The sequence below is a fragment of the Anas platyrhynchos genome, chromosome 5 (assembly GCF_047663525.1).
Source record: "Anas platyrhynchos isolate ZD024472 breed Pekin duck chromosome 5, IASCAAS_PekinDuck_T2T, whole genome shotgun sequence".
Lineage (NCBI taxonomy): Eukaryota > Metazoa > Chordata > Aves > Anseriformes > Anatidae > Anas > Anas platyrhynchos.
In genome coordinates, this window is record NC_092591.1 from 24,274,989 (window position 1) to 24,291,156 (window position 16,168).

General features: G+C 42.3%; 1 protein-coding gene across 6 annotated transcripts in view; it reads right to left on the reverse strand.

The window, feature by feature from the left end:
* Positions 1-16,168, reverse strand: part of YLPM1 (YLP motif containing 1) — a 49,785-nt gene that overhangs the window by 28,357 nt on the left and 5,260 nt on the right. For 4 of the 6 annotated variants that reach the window (XM_072038451.1, XM_038179277.2, XM_038179276.2 and 1 more), the window contains exons 2-8: positions 15,495-15,740; positions 14,401-14,595; positions 12,527-13,269; positions 7,119-9,533; positions 3,577-3,685; positions 1,306-1,786; positions 94-186 (exon numbers count right to left, since the gene is read on the reverse strand). In XM_072038451.1, the coding sequence (XP_071894552.1) occupies positions 94-186; positions 1,306-1,786; positions 3,577-3,685; positions 7,119-9,533; positions 12,527-13,269; positions 14,401-14,595; positions 15,495-15,740 (4,282 nt within the window). The remainder of the gene's footprint in view (positions 1-93; positions 187-1,305; positions 1,787-3,576; positions 3,686-7,118; positions 9,534-12,526; positions 13,270-14,400; positions 14,596-15,494; positions 15,741-16,168) is intronic. The other 2 variants (XM_038179280.2, XM_038179278.2) reach the window with 2 other exon arrangements.

The window sequence follows — 16,168 nt, forward strand, 5'->3', positions numbered from 1 at the left end:
TAGGAGTTACTTAGTTTAATACACACTTGTAGTGCCTTACAACCTTTCTTATAGGCTAACTAATGGCCTGTGAGCTAACCAAGGGCTCCCTACCTTTTTGAAATGTTTGTCTCTCCGGCAAAGGTTCTGGACGCAGAGTTACCCTCTCCCCATATGGAATCTGTTCCACTTTACTGGTGGTTATATCTGGTTAAAAATAATCAGAAAGCTAAGTAACGTCTTAAAATACCCCTCTTCCATTTCCTTCCCAATGTCGTGAAAAGCACTCAGTCAATGGCATTAGAAGTGACTGAAATAACTTACCAAAATATACATAAATACAGAACACCAGGGTTTTTAAAGCCTTAAGTATGTTTCTGTGTGCGTAAGTATGCATACAGTTTACCTAACAATGGGACTTTATCTCTTTGGATGAGTTCGGGTAGCTTGCACAGTTAGGTTATATACACTGATGCTATGAAAGTTTCGGTAAGTCAAGCTATGATAACGTTGAGAATATTACCTGAAATGCTCTCTTAAGAGACTCCCAACAGTCACAGTTTTTCTAACTGCTTCTAGAGAAACATCTACTTAAAGGAATTGCCGTGGCTTCAGTTACAGAGAAAAACTCTCTTTAACGGCAACGCACAATTTATGTACAACTTTACAACCCAATTTCACTTTTGCAAGAAAGAAAACCTGAGAGAAGTTGATTCAATTAAAAGGATAGCGTTGAATTTTAGCTTTGATAAACTCACTACTAAAAATCAGAGGCTCTCACTGCTTTGGTGTTAAATGCCTGTTTAGCATGCCAACTCCTCAGAACCAGGACATTGGTTCTAGAGGGCTCTAGGTATTGTTAGACGGGTACCTCATACCCATTAAGCAGCATACAAATAATGCAAACATTACCCACATTCTGCTTTAAGTCACTTCTCAGAACTGTAACAAACCAAAGTACTTTCTAACACAGTTACAGTTCCCACACTCTGTTATAAAGGGATTAAGGGAAAGTCTCACTATCAATCTACATATAACGTTGATGTGCCCATATGAGCTGGTGTTTAGTAGAAGCAGGCGTGGACGTATACCATTCAATTCACGTGACACAGCTTTTCAGCATTAGAGAAAACATTAAGCTCAAGACTGATTACTGACTCCTTAAAATTGCACTGTTTAGTATTAGGTCACGATGTACACAGCCTAAACGTCAGCTGCAAAATATATGTGGCATATGTTGTGTGCCACACTCCTTTAGGAAGCAGTTAATGGAGCTAACTATCTCTCTGTTACAGAACGGACAAATACATTCACTGCAATACCCACCTCGCCCATGGCCATAATCCACAGTTTGCTGAATTATAGGTGCTTTAGGAACGGGTGGAATAACTGGAGGAAGTGACACTGGAACAGCTGACGGAACAGAGGTGTGAGCAGCAGGTACTTTCACTGGCGAGGATACTGGTGGAGGCATCATTGACTCCTGTTTACATAATTCGTACTCCATATTTGCTCCTTTATCCTCGTTTGTGTCCCAGAGTCCGTGGAAAGAATCCTCATCCCAGCGTTCCTGTTCCACAGCAGAAGGTGATGGTTTTAAAGACTGACCATGACTTGGGGCTGTAGTTGGAGTAGGAACTGGAGCATGTGGCCTTGTCATAGGTGTAGCAGGCCTTGCCAGTGGGGCAGTTGGTCTTGTCACTGGGGTGGGCTGTCTGAACAACACGGGAGGCTTTATAATAACAGCAGGAGAAGGTTTAATAGCTTGGGCTTCTACTGGTGCCTCTGAAGATAGCTGAGAAGAGACCTAGATGCAGAAAGCACTTTAAATAGAGATCTGTAATCTAACCTTCTCTCATCCTCTGCAAGTCAGTAAGCACAATGGCAATCTGTAATTAAATTATAAGCATTTTCCAGTACCTCCATCAAGGTGCTACAGGTAGGAGGACAAAATTTCAAGAACTGGCGGCCTGAATTAATTTGGCGTTTGCTCACTATGCAAAGGCTTGAATATTATATATTTTCTCCTTCAAAATAATATTAATTAAAGCTCCAGTGGGCCTATCTCAGTTCAAAGGTGTCTACAGTTTTATTCCCAAAGATTCTTGTTGTCTGTGAGGAGGCTGAAATAGTGGGAAAGTAGGGCAGCTTGGTGAGGCACAAAAGGATTGATAAGGTCAGCTTCTTTCTGGAAGTCACTGGAAAAATTCCCAGAGGACAGTATCACCTACAAAACTCTTAATAGAATCAATGTCAGATCAATATCAGAAATGGGGAGGTGTTGCCCAGTGAAAAAATCCGGTCTTGAACCAAACGTCCCCATGGAACCCCGTACATTGTGTCAAAAAGGGCCTTTTCAGAAGCACAGCAGATGCCAAGTTAGAGGCAGCTTTACTAGCAGCATGCAAAAGGACTCAGAGAAGGGCTGTAGATACAAGCTGAGATTTGTAGCAAGTTCACAGACATGGCAGAAATCCCAAGAAAAATAACAGTTGTTTGAATACCTCTGGGCAGATGGGTGAAGTAGGAAATACCAAAGTTAGGAAGTAAAGTCACTTCCTAAAGATGGCAACATATCTGCAGCTCTTGGTAGCAAATCTGTTCCATTACTTTACTTTATAGACACTGTAAACAACGAAGAGGTCAGCTAGGCAAAAAGAAAACTTGTAGTGTATCATGCACAGCCCAACGCTTCTCTGCAGGGAGGGACAAAGAAAACTTGGTCTGGCTAAATGTCAGGCTCGCAGCTCAGTACAGCCAAATTTATTGGTACCAGTAACTTTTAGGTTACGATGTGACGAAGAATTAAGTCTGTGCATCAACTCCAACATACATTTAACATACAGTTATCAACAGTTAACAACATTCATTCTAGGAAGGATTTATAAACCTGAGTAAACACGACTGGAGAAATTCAGCTGTTTTCTCACCTGGTATGAACTATCAAAAAACAAATTTAGCATCTGAGAAGAGTTCCCAGGACAAGCCAGAAGATTGGACAGTGGAGGAGTAAACTGTATCACAACAGGAGATGAAGGCACAGATACACAAATGTGTGCTTCCACACGCTTTGTGATACTCCATCCAGTACTGAGTATTTCTAATAAAAACAGCCAACAGAAAGCTAACATCCACTTTATCTGAGTTTCTGATGGAACTATCCTCAAATTCTCTTTCAACCTCTTCAAAGAGGAGGGAGCACTTAAAGCAGGAAAAGCAAAGCAATCTGGGATTTAAAGATAATATCAGAACCAAGTTATGTGGTGAAAAGGAGGGTCTTCTCATGAGCCTTACGGCCTTATTTGATAAGAGCTCACCTCATCTTGCACATTGTCCTACAGCAGTCTAGGCTGTTAAAACCTCATGAGCAACTGTCCCCAGCAGGTTATGTTCAGAAGACACGGTGGACTGAACGAATAAGAAAGACTTTGGAAAATCTAAAGAAGTTTCTTTGCCTCAACAAAAGACTGAATAAGTTGTAAGGATTGCGAGGGAGGCATTCCACAGAGAAGTCTGACCACCAGAGTGCAGAAAAGATCTGAAACACACAGAATTACTTACTACCCACGTTACGACGTCGACTTGAGATGAATTTACCTGAAAGCCACCTCCTGGCCTTGTGCTGGTGTTCTGTGGTCTTGGAGAGTCCTGTGCGGAAATGTCGGATTTAAACTCTTTCAACTTTTGCATCTGTTCTTTTTGCTCTCTGCACATGAATCACAAGAAAATGGTATTAGTCTGTAGCTCAAATGAAAACTTGAAAAATTAAAGATTTATTACACTACCATCACTGGCCAAGTCCAAAGTAGAAAAGGACATAAGCAGGCTTTATATGGTCAACACTGATTCAGAAATCCCTGTTTCGCACCCATGGAAGTATATCTTATCAGCCTCCTTTTTTGACCACAGATTTCCTCTGTGGCCAGAACCACTCTGCTTTGATAGTAAAGAACAAAGCCATATTTTTAGGTTCCACCAAGACCTGCAAATGGGAAGCCCAGGGGAGATGCATGCCTAAATGCTTTCAGGGACTCACTCTGGGATGCACACTAACAAGACTGAGGCCAACTCAAAGCACAACAAAGATTCCAGCATTTAAACACAAAGTGGTGAGGTTAGCTTTCCTTGCTTTATGTATCTAAATGCTATTTAATACACAACCCACACACCGTCTATGGAAAAGAAACCAGGACCAGCAGGGAAAGCTGTGACCACCAGGTTACAAAATTCTATTCAGTGTGATTTTGTTTCCTTTGAGTTATTGTTAACATCTTTTTATCTTGTTTTTCTTTGATTGTAGTAACTCTGTTGATATTTAATTGCATGTACTAAAGTAGTGCCCAAAAACCAACTACGGGATCCCCTCTGTACTACTAGGCACAACATAAGCCATCCTGATTAGCAATGCATCTGTTCAGCATGCAGGGCAAGGGGAACATGGCACGCAGAAAGGGATCCCAAGTGCTGCATTAGCGCAAAGAGCATGAGCAACTGCCAGCACTTATAAGGTCTTCTTTATGCTGGGTTTAGGAAAAATAAACCAGATGATAAATATAGAACAGCATGCAGCTCTGAGCATGCTGTCATGTACATGATAAAAGCAACCTGACGTGAAGTACTGGTCTAACTAATGTTATTAATATCCTCAAATCAAACTTAAAAAGAACAGTACCAACAGTATCACATTTATATTTCCCCTTTTCAGTGAATTAGAAAGACATATAAATCTACTTCCTTACATAAAACGTTTTAGTTTCTATGCTCAAGTATCTCAGCTCTAATAAATTATTCACTTGGGCACTGATCCCCAAACTATAGCCCTTAAATTAAGTCCACTGGCTTGCAGCCATTCACATTAAACAGCCCAGCTGGCCACCTGAGGCTATGAGAAAGCCAGGAAGCTGAAAACAAGCTGTTGCTCCAAAACTTTTGGCAAATGTTGCGTTATAACACAGATTTCACAGTTACTAACACCTGTTGAATTAATCTAATTGCAGTGAAATATTAATGTATTCATAATAACACTTCTGCCTTCCCTTTTTGAAATCACTTTTCTTGCGATTTCTGCATGTAACTAAGCCCTTCCTTCCAAATGGGACAGATGCTTAGCAATAGCACAGATGCTCAGCAATCTTACGAGTTTGGAAACAATACAGCTTCAAGAAAAGCACAAAAATGTCTCTATTTTTCAACATCGTTTAATAATAATGTAACAGTGATAAGTGAACACTTATTTGAACTACTCAATATTTTAGTAAAATATCTTCCTTGTGAAATTAAATCCTTGCCTTTACTAGGTACCACGGGATCTATCTCACAAGAGCTATCTCACAATAACTCATGGAGAAGATGAACCACGTGAACCTCTGATAGATTTCTTCTTTATAATCTCCCCTTAAAGATCTCACTCCTCACTCACTGGACATAGTAAAAGAAACTTATCTTTCCAGTTCTCTCATGAATGCATGTAATGCACCAAAACTCAGGCATCAAATCACAAAGAAAACATTTGGATAGAGGGTATGTGCTCTCTTCTTGTATTACTGAATTTACTGAGCCCTATCCTACCGGATATTTCTGATGTTTAAGAGGTTATTATTCTATTGCTTCTTTTAAAATAAATGCTTATTAAAGCATTAAGGAGTCATGTCCTCCTCATTTGACATCACGGTTGTGTTGATCCTCAGAATTAAGATCAACCAAGCTTGACCAAACTACTCATCGAGGATGCTGGAGTTCAAATGAGAGAACATTGTTAAAAGGGAAAAAAAGCACCTATGCTTTAAGAATCAGTATCCAAAATTTTAATAGGTCCCACTGTGTGAATTAGGAACCACCTTAATGCGGATCTTGACATGTATTTAAAAGCAATTATCAACAAAGTCATCTGAGGATAACAGAAAGATTAAGAAGCAATTATCAACAAGCTCCTTTGAGGATAACGAAAAGGTTGGTCAGGCGATGTGGACAGATTTGTACTTGGGAAGTAACAAATGGAGATGCCCTATTCGTGGGGAAAGGGGTGAGTGTTTATTTAAGGAAAAAAGCCCATCCACAAAAGCTGGGATGGAGATCTTCCAAATAACTAGTTCCACCCGAGCTCCCATTACCATGCTGTAGTGAAAAGAAACGAAACCATTATTGTGTAAATTGAGGAAGAAATCAGGAAAGGGGTATCATCTTCACAGAAGCACCAAACTATGCTGGCAGCTTGTCTTTAAATAATCTGTTGGACAGTTGCAGGGGGATAAAAATAACAGACTTAAGGAGCATCGATATAAGACACACCATACATCAGGTTCTCATGGCACCTATCTTGCAACTCCATTAGTGAATAAGTGTCCAAAAAGGAGGTTCCAAAAGCTTGCCAAGGTCATGAATTTTACAAAATCACATCAGAACAATGTTTTCTTCCAATAAAACAGTGAACACTACTGTTAGGCTTGGAGAAGTATCTGAGTAATTGAGACAACTCCTGGAACTGGAAACAGAGTGAGAAGCCTTGTCTGACACTCTGCAAATATATAAAGTCCCCTATACAGGGACCCAGTTTTAAAAGTAGGACTTCTTATGTATGAAGTAAAATGCAAGCATACTTTTAAACATATATTTTGTTCTGAGAAAGGCATGAAGAGAGGAGGGAGTCAATAAGTTTTGTTTTGTTTCAAAAATAAGCTCTGAACTTCAGAGGCAGCCTGTTACTGATTAAGATTTTGACAATTTCATCCACATCCAAACTGCCCATATGGCTGCTTAGAGCTACAGTAGGACTGAATCGGCTATTTAATAGCCAAAACTGGAGGTGGATTCACAAACCCAAGGAAAGCTTGGGACATCAAAATTTAGCTGTTTCTATTCAAACCCAGAGTATTTAGTTTGCATTTGAAAGAATGAGGAAGATAGGTCAGAAATACAAGAGTCAGCTCATCACAACCTACTATTGCAGGACAAGTAACATTTAGCACAAAGATGTCCAAAGGGAAATTAACATCCTCCACACAACACCATACAACTAGAATGTACCAGCTCAGTTCAACACTCCAGAAAAGATGCAGTAATATCACAATGTACAAGAAAATCTAATAAGCCTACTTTAGTAATTTCTCTCCCCCCAAAAGTGACAGAATCAAGCAACTCACCGAAGCATTTTGAGCTCCTGGGCAGCTTTCAAAATTATCTCATGCTGTCTTTGGCTAAGGACCATCACTCCCCCCAAGGACTGTTCCGAGTCCAGGTTTGAATCTGCTCCCAGCATATCAGAGGAATGTGAAGGTGGGAGAAGGGATGAATCCAGCTGGTCACCCATAGGTCGCAGCCTGTCTCCATCATCTGGATACCACCGATCCGTCAGCCGTTCCCTCTCCCAGTCAGTCCTTTCAGGAAGGTAGTCCTGCTTCTCCCGCCACGTGTCGTACCTCTCGGGGTACTCTCGAATCCTCAGCTCCCCCCTGTCTCGGAGGTCTCTGTCGTAGTGATCTCTGTTCCTGTCGTCCCTCCACCTATCTTCGCGGTATCTGTCCAGAGGTGGGAGAGGTGGTAACGGTGGGAGAGGAGGGATATCTAGGTCACGATTGCCCATTTCTCTGTCATCCATGGGTCTCATGTCCCAGTCTCTGTTATCCCATTCTCTGTCCACATCTTGATCATAAATATCTGTGGATCTTCCCGTCCTATCTAGATCTCTCTCTAGTTCCCTCTCCCTCGGCCTCTTCCAGTCATCCCACCATGAATCTCGTCTGTCGTGATCAGATGATAAAGGAGGTAGTGGTGGCAGGGGAGACAACGGAGGCAATGAATGGTGAGACTGCAACCTCTCATCCCTATCATACGGATCCACAGAATCATCCTGATAATCGGAGTTGTGGTCTCCCCAGTATCGTTCTCTTTCCCAGTCATCCAACCGCTCGTGCTCCAGAGGAAGGTCATCCCTACTATCTAAAGGAAATTCCTCCTGCATCCCCTCATCCTCATGACTCCAAGAACCCCTGAGCGCATCGTCTCGATGGTACGGAGCCAATTTGTCGGGATCATCTCCTAGGTGCATTGGTTTATCCATGCTGCCAGTGTCGGACCTCCCCGCTTCCCTCTCCCGGCTATCCGGCCTCCTGACGTGTCCCCTCTCGTGGCTACCTGCCCTCCTGACGGGACCCCTCTCCCGGCTACCTGCCCTCCTGACAGGACCCCTTTCCCTACTGCCTGCCCGCCTCATGGGGACCCTCTCCCTGCTGCCTGCCCGCCTCATGGGCTCCCTCTCTCTGCTCCCTGCTCGCCTCATGGGCTCCCTCTCCCTGCTCCCTGCCCTCCTGACAGGTCCCCTCTCCCTGCTGCCCGCCCGCTGTGCCCTGTCCCTGCTGCCCGGCCGCCCTGCGAGCTCCCTGTCTCTGCTGGACATCACCCTCTCCCTGCTGTCTGACCGGCCACCCAGCGTCCTCTCCCTGCTGCCCGACCGCCCGTCCGGCATCCTCTCCCTGCTGCCCGACCGCCTGTCTGCCATCCTCTCCCTGCTGCCCGCTCTCCTGAACATCCCCCGGCCCCGGATGGATGCCTGCCGAGCCTGCCCTCTGCCCCTGTACACGTATCCCCTGCCACGGCCCTCGTCCATCCTGCCCATTCCCCGGCCGTGGCCGTCATCCATCCTGCCCATTCCCCAGCCGCCGTCCATCCTTCCCATGCCCCGGCCGCCGTCCATCCTGCCCATTCCTCGCCCGTCCATCCTGCCCATGCCCCTGCCCCGGCCCATTCCCCAGCCACGGCCATCCCCCTGCCCCCTGCCCCGGCCATCATCCATCCTGCCTTGCCCCCTTCCTCTGTTTCCTGGTCCCTTGCCTCTGTCTTCGTGCATAAATGGCCCTTTTCCTCTGCCTTCTGGCCCGGACAGGCCCTGCGTGGTGTCCGAACCAAGCAGCTGGCTCTCTGAGGAACTCAAATCCTGGTTTCCCGTTACAGGGGTCACCGCCCCTCCTGGCCTTGCAACGCCTGACTGCAAAGCTCCAGAGTTGCTAGAAAGGGATGTCGAAGTTTGGTTCTGAACAGGCGGAGTAGTCGCTTTGGAGTCTTCTACTTGCTGGTTAGGATCGTGTGAACTCCACGTCCACTTCTTAGGAGGATCTGAAATAGTTTCTTTGACTTCACCTTTGGATGGTTCCTGTTGAGTGCTTGCGAGGTCCTCACTCGGCTCCACGGAGCCTGTACTCGTCACGTCAGTAGACTGCGTTCTACTTCCAGCCTGCTGATTGCCACCCATGTCTGTAAAAGGCTCTTTGTTTTCTGCTCGTGAGTCTGTTTGGGACTGCTGCTGTCCCAAAGGAGGCCTGGGCCCCCTCCACCGTGGGCCGCCCGGTCGGGAACCGTGTGCATGTGATGTGTTTTGGGAAGTATAAAATTGTGCTGCTGGTCCCCGGGGGATAGTTCCCCATCGACTCGTGTGCTGTCCATCAGTGTTCTGGCGGTCAAAACGCGACCTGTGTCCCTCGGAGCGCTGGGAGTCAAAACGGGGCCCTCTTGGTCTTGAGCCTTCAAATTTGTCGTATCCTCTTCCTCGAGGGCCATCAAACCTGCGCATAAAATAACAGCAGTTTTATTCAAATGAACATGTCAAATAAAACTTGTCTAAAAACCAGTTTCACACTGCCTGTTTAACTGATGCATCCTAGCGTGCTGTAGGATCAGATCCGCTTGAACCAGTGCAGAAGCACCAAGACCTTCTCCACCCCAACACTGTCCTGTGAAGACCAGCCTAAGCCACCTGCAGACAATGTAACCCTAAAAAGAAAACTTGGCTTCAGTATCCCAGGATTGAAACTCACCTTGAAAAAAACTTGCAAACTGAATGGTGAGAAGTTTTGATCTTTTGTTTAAAGAAACTTTTGTTGAAAACAACAACTCTTGTTGAACTTTGGTTTTAAAACTTCGCAACACGCTTACCTAACCAAAGGCCTTATAGACAGATCTATAAACACAGATCCTCACAGAAAGTGCAGCGAGCTGTGATATTAACCAGTTCGATGCAAGACAATATGCCTAAAACACACACATTTTTATCACATCACCTTTCTTTTTCCTTTTCTTTCTTTGTCTACAAGCAAGAGTAGAGGTCAGGCAAACCGGCATAAAGAATAATTTATGCAATCATATTTAGAAAGGCTCATCTAGTCAAAAAACAGCCTTTAGGCATATGCTTAACTATTGATTTACAAGACGCACACATCAAATTCATTTTACACAAAACATCGAACTTGCTCCTGAAGTCCAATTGCTTGGATATTTGGGATTCACAGTCATCTCTCCCTGGATATGAATTCATTATTGCCTAGTTACCAGCAGCTGTTGACTTTTTGCAGAATTTAATGTTTCAGTGAGCAAATTACCAAATGAGCTCATTTACACAACCTCAAGAATTTTAATAATCCTAGTAAGACAACACTTCAGCAGAAAAAGTGGAAAGCACGGTTTCTGTTGGAACAAAACTGCCTTTTGCTTGGGGTGTATGTGGTCAAGATGAACAGAATTAAAAGAATTATCAAGTGTGGTAGCAAGGTATCTTCGATTTGAAGGACCAGCTTCTACATGTAAGGTATAGCAAGAAGAAAAGGTTGGATACTGTAAGATATCCTTCACCCCCAAAATTCTGCAAATTAGTTTAAGGGAATTCTTCAGAGTTTCTTGAGAAATGTTAATTGCTAAAAAGTGGTGGGTGGGAGTGTGTCTTTTTATACGTCTAATCGTTACCTGGCACTTTGGAATAGCACCAGGTAACACACAATATTTTAAATTTATCACAGGTTCAATTGAAAAGTTATTACAGCCCTGTTTTCTACTGCCTGTATTGAGAACAAACAGTAAACAGATTTTTGGAAAACCTTTGATAAAACCATGAAATAGTCATGCAATTACAATATAGGAATGCACAAAGGTTACAGCGTTATTTAAAAAATTCTTTTTTAAACATTTTAAAATATTTTATTGTCAGTGGGCTCAAAAATAAAGCCATTGTATGTCCTTTCTAGAAATTTCTGATTATCCATAGTCTATGGTCACAGAGCACTGAGCTCTAAACTAATGCATGTATAAAAGACACGCACTAGCAAATCACTGAAAACAGTCTGCAGAACTGCACATCCAAAAAACCCCCAGGACTAGAAATGACACTTTTTAAACCCACGGGGAGACAGAAAATTATTCAAAAGTTATAAAAATTCAAATATGATGCCTGCACTTCATGAATTACTATTCATGAATGATCACTTCGGAATCAAAAAGGGAAATGAAAATGAAGATATGAAAAATATGTAAATGTAAAAATCTAGCAGAATATGCACGGATAGAACCAAATCAACGGAACAAGGCTGCTTTTTGGTGCACGAGGCATCACATCAGTCTTTAACTAATGACCAGACAGAACAGATGTTTTTGCAACCTGATATTGTCAACCATGGAAAAACAATAACAAAAAAAACAGTCCAAAAGGAGTATCTCGGATCAAACCATATCACAGATATAAAACCACATAAAAGACACAGAACGCTGGTTTTTAAAGTAACTTGACACTGAGACAGTAGGCCATCCACCTGACAAAACGCAGACTTAAATTTGAATAAAAGTACACCTCACAAGAAGATAAAGACCAAGACCATCAGATGTTATGCAAAACAACAAGAACCCTACCATTAGACTAAGGCTCAAATCCTCTCCTTCCTCTCGTTTAAAATTCTTTGAATGCTAACTAATGCTGCACATGTAGAAAAACACTGATTTGGATGCAAGACAAACATCACCTCTCTCTTATCAGAAAGCTATTTTGAGAAGTGCAGCAAATAGGGCAATCGTCTAGTTACAGAAATCTCCCATGCTAGAAGTTAAAGTACAGGTGAAGAGCTCCGAATCTTTAATTTCTTTTTGCTGCAAATGGATTTCGGTTGCAAAAAAATAATAAATTTTGCTGTTAAAAACAAAACAAAAAAATTAAGTTTCTTGTAATTAGATATCATAGCATATTCAACTGAATATATATCTGAACACTTTCCTGAATTCCTTTCAGGAGGTCCACTTTAAGGTGCTATTGTACATAGTAGTAACTTAAAAACACTCCCTCAACACTTTTGCTTTACATATTCCTAAACTGCATTCCAAGTACTACAGATGAAACACTGGGAATTTAAATGGCTTTTTATGAAAGGTCATTCTTTCAAATGTGATTTATCATTAACCTAAAGACAGTAAAGATGTATCAAATATTTACAGCATCTTTCCTGTTTTCAGAAAACGGATATTACATTTCTGAGAATGAGAATGGAGCAGTGCGCCCAAGCATTTTACTAGAGAAGAGTATTTGACTCTAGGTAACGCTCAGGTGAACAGCATTTACCTGTTTTTGCTTTAATCAGATAAATACAGAACATGGTGTACACACATTAAGAGCAAAACTCCATCAAATGCACAATTCACATGACCTTAGAAAAATCTGAGAATAAGGCGTAATGTTTCATTTCTTAATATACCAAAAGGCTGCCAGCCTTGAAAGCATATAAATCAATAAAAATATCCTTACCTGGGACCTCTGGGGCCTTCAAAACGTGCTGATCTGGGAGGATCTGGAAGCAATCCACCTGATCTCACTGGTTTATCCTGCATGGTAGGGGTGTGTGTTGAAGACAGTGCAGAAGGGGCTTTCAGTTCCCCACATCCTTGCTCAGATGACATAGAGACATTTTGTTTATTATGGTGAACTTGAGACTTCCCGTGGTCTGAAGAGCTGAAGGATGAACTTACTTGAGAGTGGTAAGTTGAATATACAGGTGAGCTACCTATTTTTGATGCATAGGTACCAGGGGTGGGAAGCAGAGCTGGCCTTGGTGTTTCAGTAGACTGATTGCTTTGAGAACTAGATCCTGAAGGGACAGAGGAATTAGATAACTGAGATACAGAAGACAGAGGTGGAGGGACCAGTGGAGGTGTAGCTGAAGGTAAGGTTGGAGGCATAACAGGAATGCCACCTGGAGCCGTTTGAGAATATGGAACAAATGGAGGCGGAAGCGAAACGTTTGCAGGGTACTGATTCTTCAAATTTTGGAGCGAGCTCACTTTCTCCTGCAAATGGGACTGAGTGACCTTCATCTGTTCATCCCACGCTTTCCACTGTTTCTCATACTCTTGCAGCTGGTCTTTGTGAGGGTAGGTTTGAAGCTGATGCTGCCACTGCTGGTTCATTGACCGCTCCCAGTCTTTATGAAGCTGCTGGAACTGTTTTTGCTGTGTCTCATAATGTCGCAGCTGCATCTCCACTGACATTGTCTGCAAGGAGAATATGAGAATAACTTCAAAAGAGCATCTTAGCTATCTTCAAGGCCACGTATTTTAGTGTCACTTGTAACATCACAACTTCTGACTTGTGCAGAAACCTGAGGAAGAACTACAGTGAAACAAAAGCAAACACTGTGATGTCTAAAGTTAATTTACACATTGCATGACTGGAGGGCAAACATTTAGTATAGAAGACTTTTTTTTTTTTTAAAGAAGAAAGATAAAGAAAAATATAATCAAAGGCCTCCACGCTCTACTATTACTGCATGCTTACAACAGCTATGAAAGCCCAAATCAATCTTCACGCTTTCAATACATGCAGCATGTGACTATTTCTCAAGGTTTCAGTTTCTATTAATCTACACAGAGCTGCTTCAGCTGTCAGCAATGATTTTTCTCTAACCTTTTGCTAGATCATAATTTGCACAGCGCAGCTTCTATCAGCAGTTTGTCTTTCTTATGTGTACACACAGGTCCTAATACCCATGGGCTTAATCTGTTCTGAGATTTTTAGGTTTACATTTTTTTTTTTAAACAAACCCGACAGCCCAAACCACTTAAGGAATGCTTAAACCACGAAAAGCTGACTCAACTAATAAAGCAATCAGCTTCTTCTTTAAAGGCTGCAACAGGGATATAATTATCTGAATCTGTTATTAAGACACCATCACTGTACACATTTGTACTGTATGACATTGTAAAAAAAAAAAAAAAGGGAGGGGAGAACACGGCCGGCTACCAAATTACCTCACACCATCATCTGTGTAACTGACCTTTCTCCTGAAGAATTTCTCCAGCAGTAAAATGTTCAAAACTGAGTAAATTCAACACTGTGTTCAGCTTTGCTCCTGTACCACTCAGGTATGTCTGAAAATCATTTGACAAGCATACAGTCTTATATTTCTCATCCTACTAAAGCTTCATCACCACCTCTTAATTTTTTTTTTCATTCTGAAGTTGAGTGCCAGTAGGAAAAGGGGATATAGACTTCTGTGCACGCAGAAAAAGTAGCTAGACAAATAAGCCAGCCATGGCAAATTATTCTACTACTTATTTTGCAGTAAAGCATAACTGTTAGGTCACTCACAAAGTATATCAAATACCATCTCCTCAGTGTTTCACCTGTAAATGTGGAGGCTGTTGCATGATCTGTTGATACTGCTGTACTATCTGCTGCAGCTGGGCATGCTTCTGCATTATCCTCTGGTACTGAAATCCAACTCGGTGATGGGGATGCTGCTGCCATTGAGCTGCTGCTGCTTGCAACTGTTGCAATCTCAAATCTTCCTCGGGGTCATCAGGAGGATCAATGTTGAGCTAGGGAAATAGGCAAATATTATAAATAAAGGGAGACTTCCATCAGAAGAGAAGAACGCTGGGTCACTACGCAGTTTGCAAGAACTTTCTCAGCATTCCTTATTTTATCAGCCTGTATTTCAGTGTTCTGGCCACCCCTAACTGCTGGAAGTCTGATTTGTATTTCCTTTATTCTTGTACAGTCTGATCTAAAGGTTAGGCTGATGGGGATTAGGGTGTTCATACACACAGAAACTTACCTGTAGGTAAGAGATTAAAGCAGATCTGTTCAGTGCTGCTCACACCAAAGGCAGTGAGACAGCAGTGCTTTTTCATGATGAGGTAAAGGAATTCCAAATGCATCATTTTGCCACTTGCTAGGAACCTGCACACCATAAATTTAAAGCGCAGCACATCCTGTAGGGTAATCTACCACCTTACAGTAATCTGTTCAAACATCCAAGCTGTTGCCTCCATCCATTATGGAGCAACTGGCATTAAGCACTGTCTAAATATTCTGTACCAAGCTCTTGGCTTTCAGAAAAAACTATAATATGCAGGGAGAAGGGGAGACAGAACTGAAACTGACAGAGAAGAATTAAAAAATCGTGTCCAAAAGCATCTACTGAGTGCTTGATTTTGCACTTAGGTATCGCAATGTGTTTCTCACAGACAAAGATGACAACGCTGGGGAAAACGCGAGTGAGCCAAGCCTGGTGCATGTGTGGGTGACTATGTTAAGTCTGCATATGAGAGTATTTTTTTTTAATTGGTACAGCCCTAACAAATGTTCTTTTCATGTTGTTTTACGATATTTAGTTATTGTTACACAGTATGCATGAGAATATGATGGAAATATTTCCCTGTTTTGTCCCCTTCTAGCACAATATAACACAGCAGCATCTCCCTGCAAAGCCTACCTGAGTTTCAGTGGCTGTAAGAGAAGAGTCGTCTTCTTTGGAAGCTGGAGGCAGGGATTCATTCAGCGGAGGAGGTTCAGACTGCTGAGTTGAAGCACCCATTTTCCCTTCTTCAGACTTCACTCTCTGTTCAGACGTATCCTTCCCTACTCCTGGCCCTTTCATTTGCTGCTGTCCCTGAGCATGGGCTTTTGCCCTTTGCTGCAGGCTAAGCAGGTGTTGCTGGTACCAGTATTGCTGCTGTTCCTACAACAGACAGAAAGTTTCTCAGAAAAACAGCTTTCATGGGGAAAAAAAAAAACAACACGAACATTAATTCATGATAGTCGCTAGAATCATGCAGAAGAAACATAAGCTAGAAAAATGTTTAAATCTATTTTGAGAGAAAACTCACTCATCAACAGCAGGGCAATGCAGGTCAAAAAATATAATCAAAATTCAGACACCACCGTGGTGTGTACCATGCCTCACTTAATTTCCTGCTCCAAAGAGCTTACAACTAAAGAAAATAATAAAAATCAGAAAAATGACAAGTAAATCAAAGTACTACAGGCATGTAGTAGGTACCACACTTATTAAGTTTAGTGCTTTTTATTCCTAGCAAATATACGTACTGATTTTGAGACTATATTAGGTAAAATGAAGGGAAAACGGAGGACAACGAAGGCGAGCGA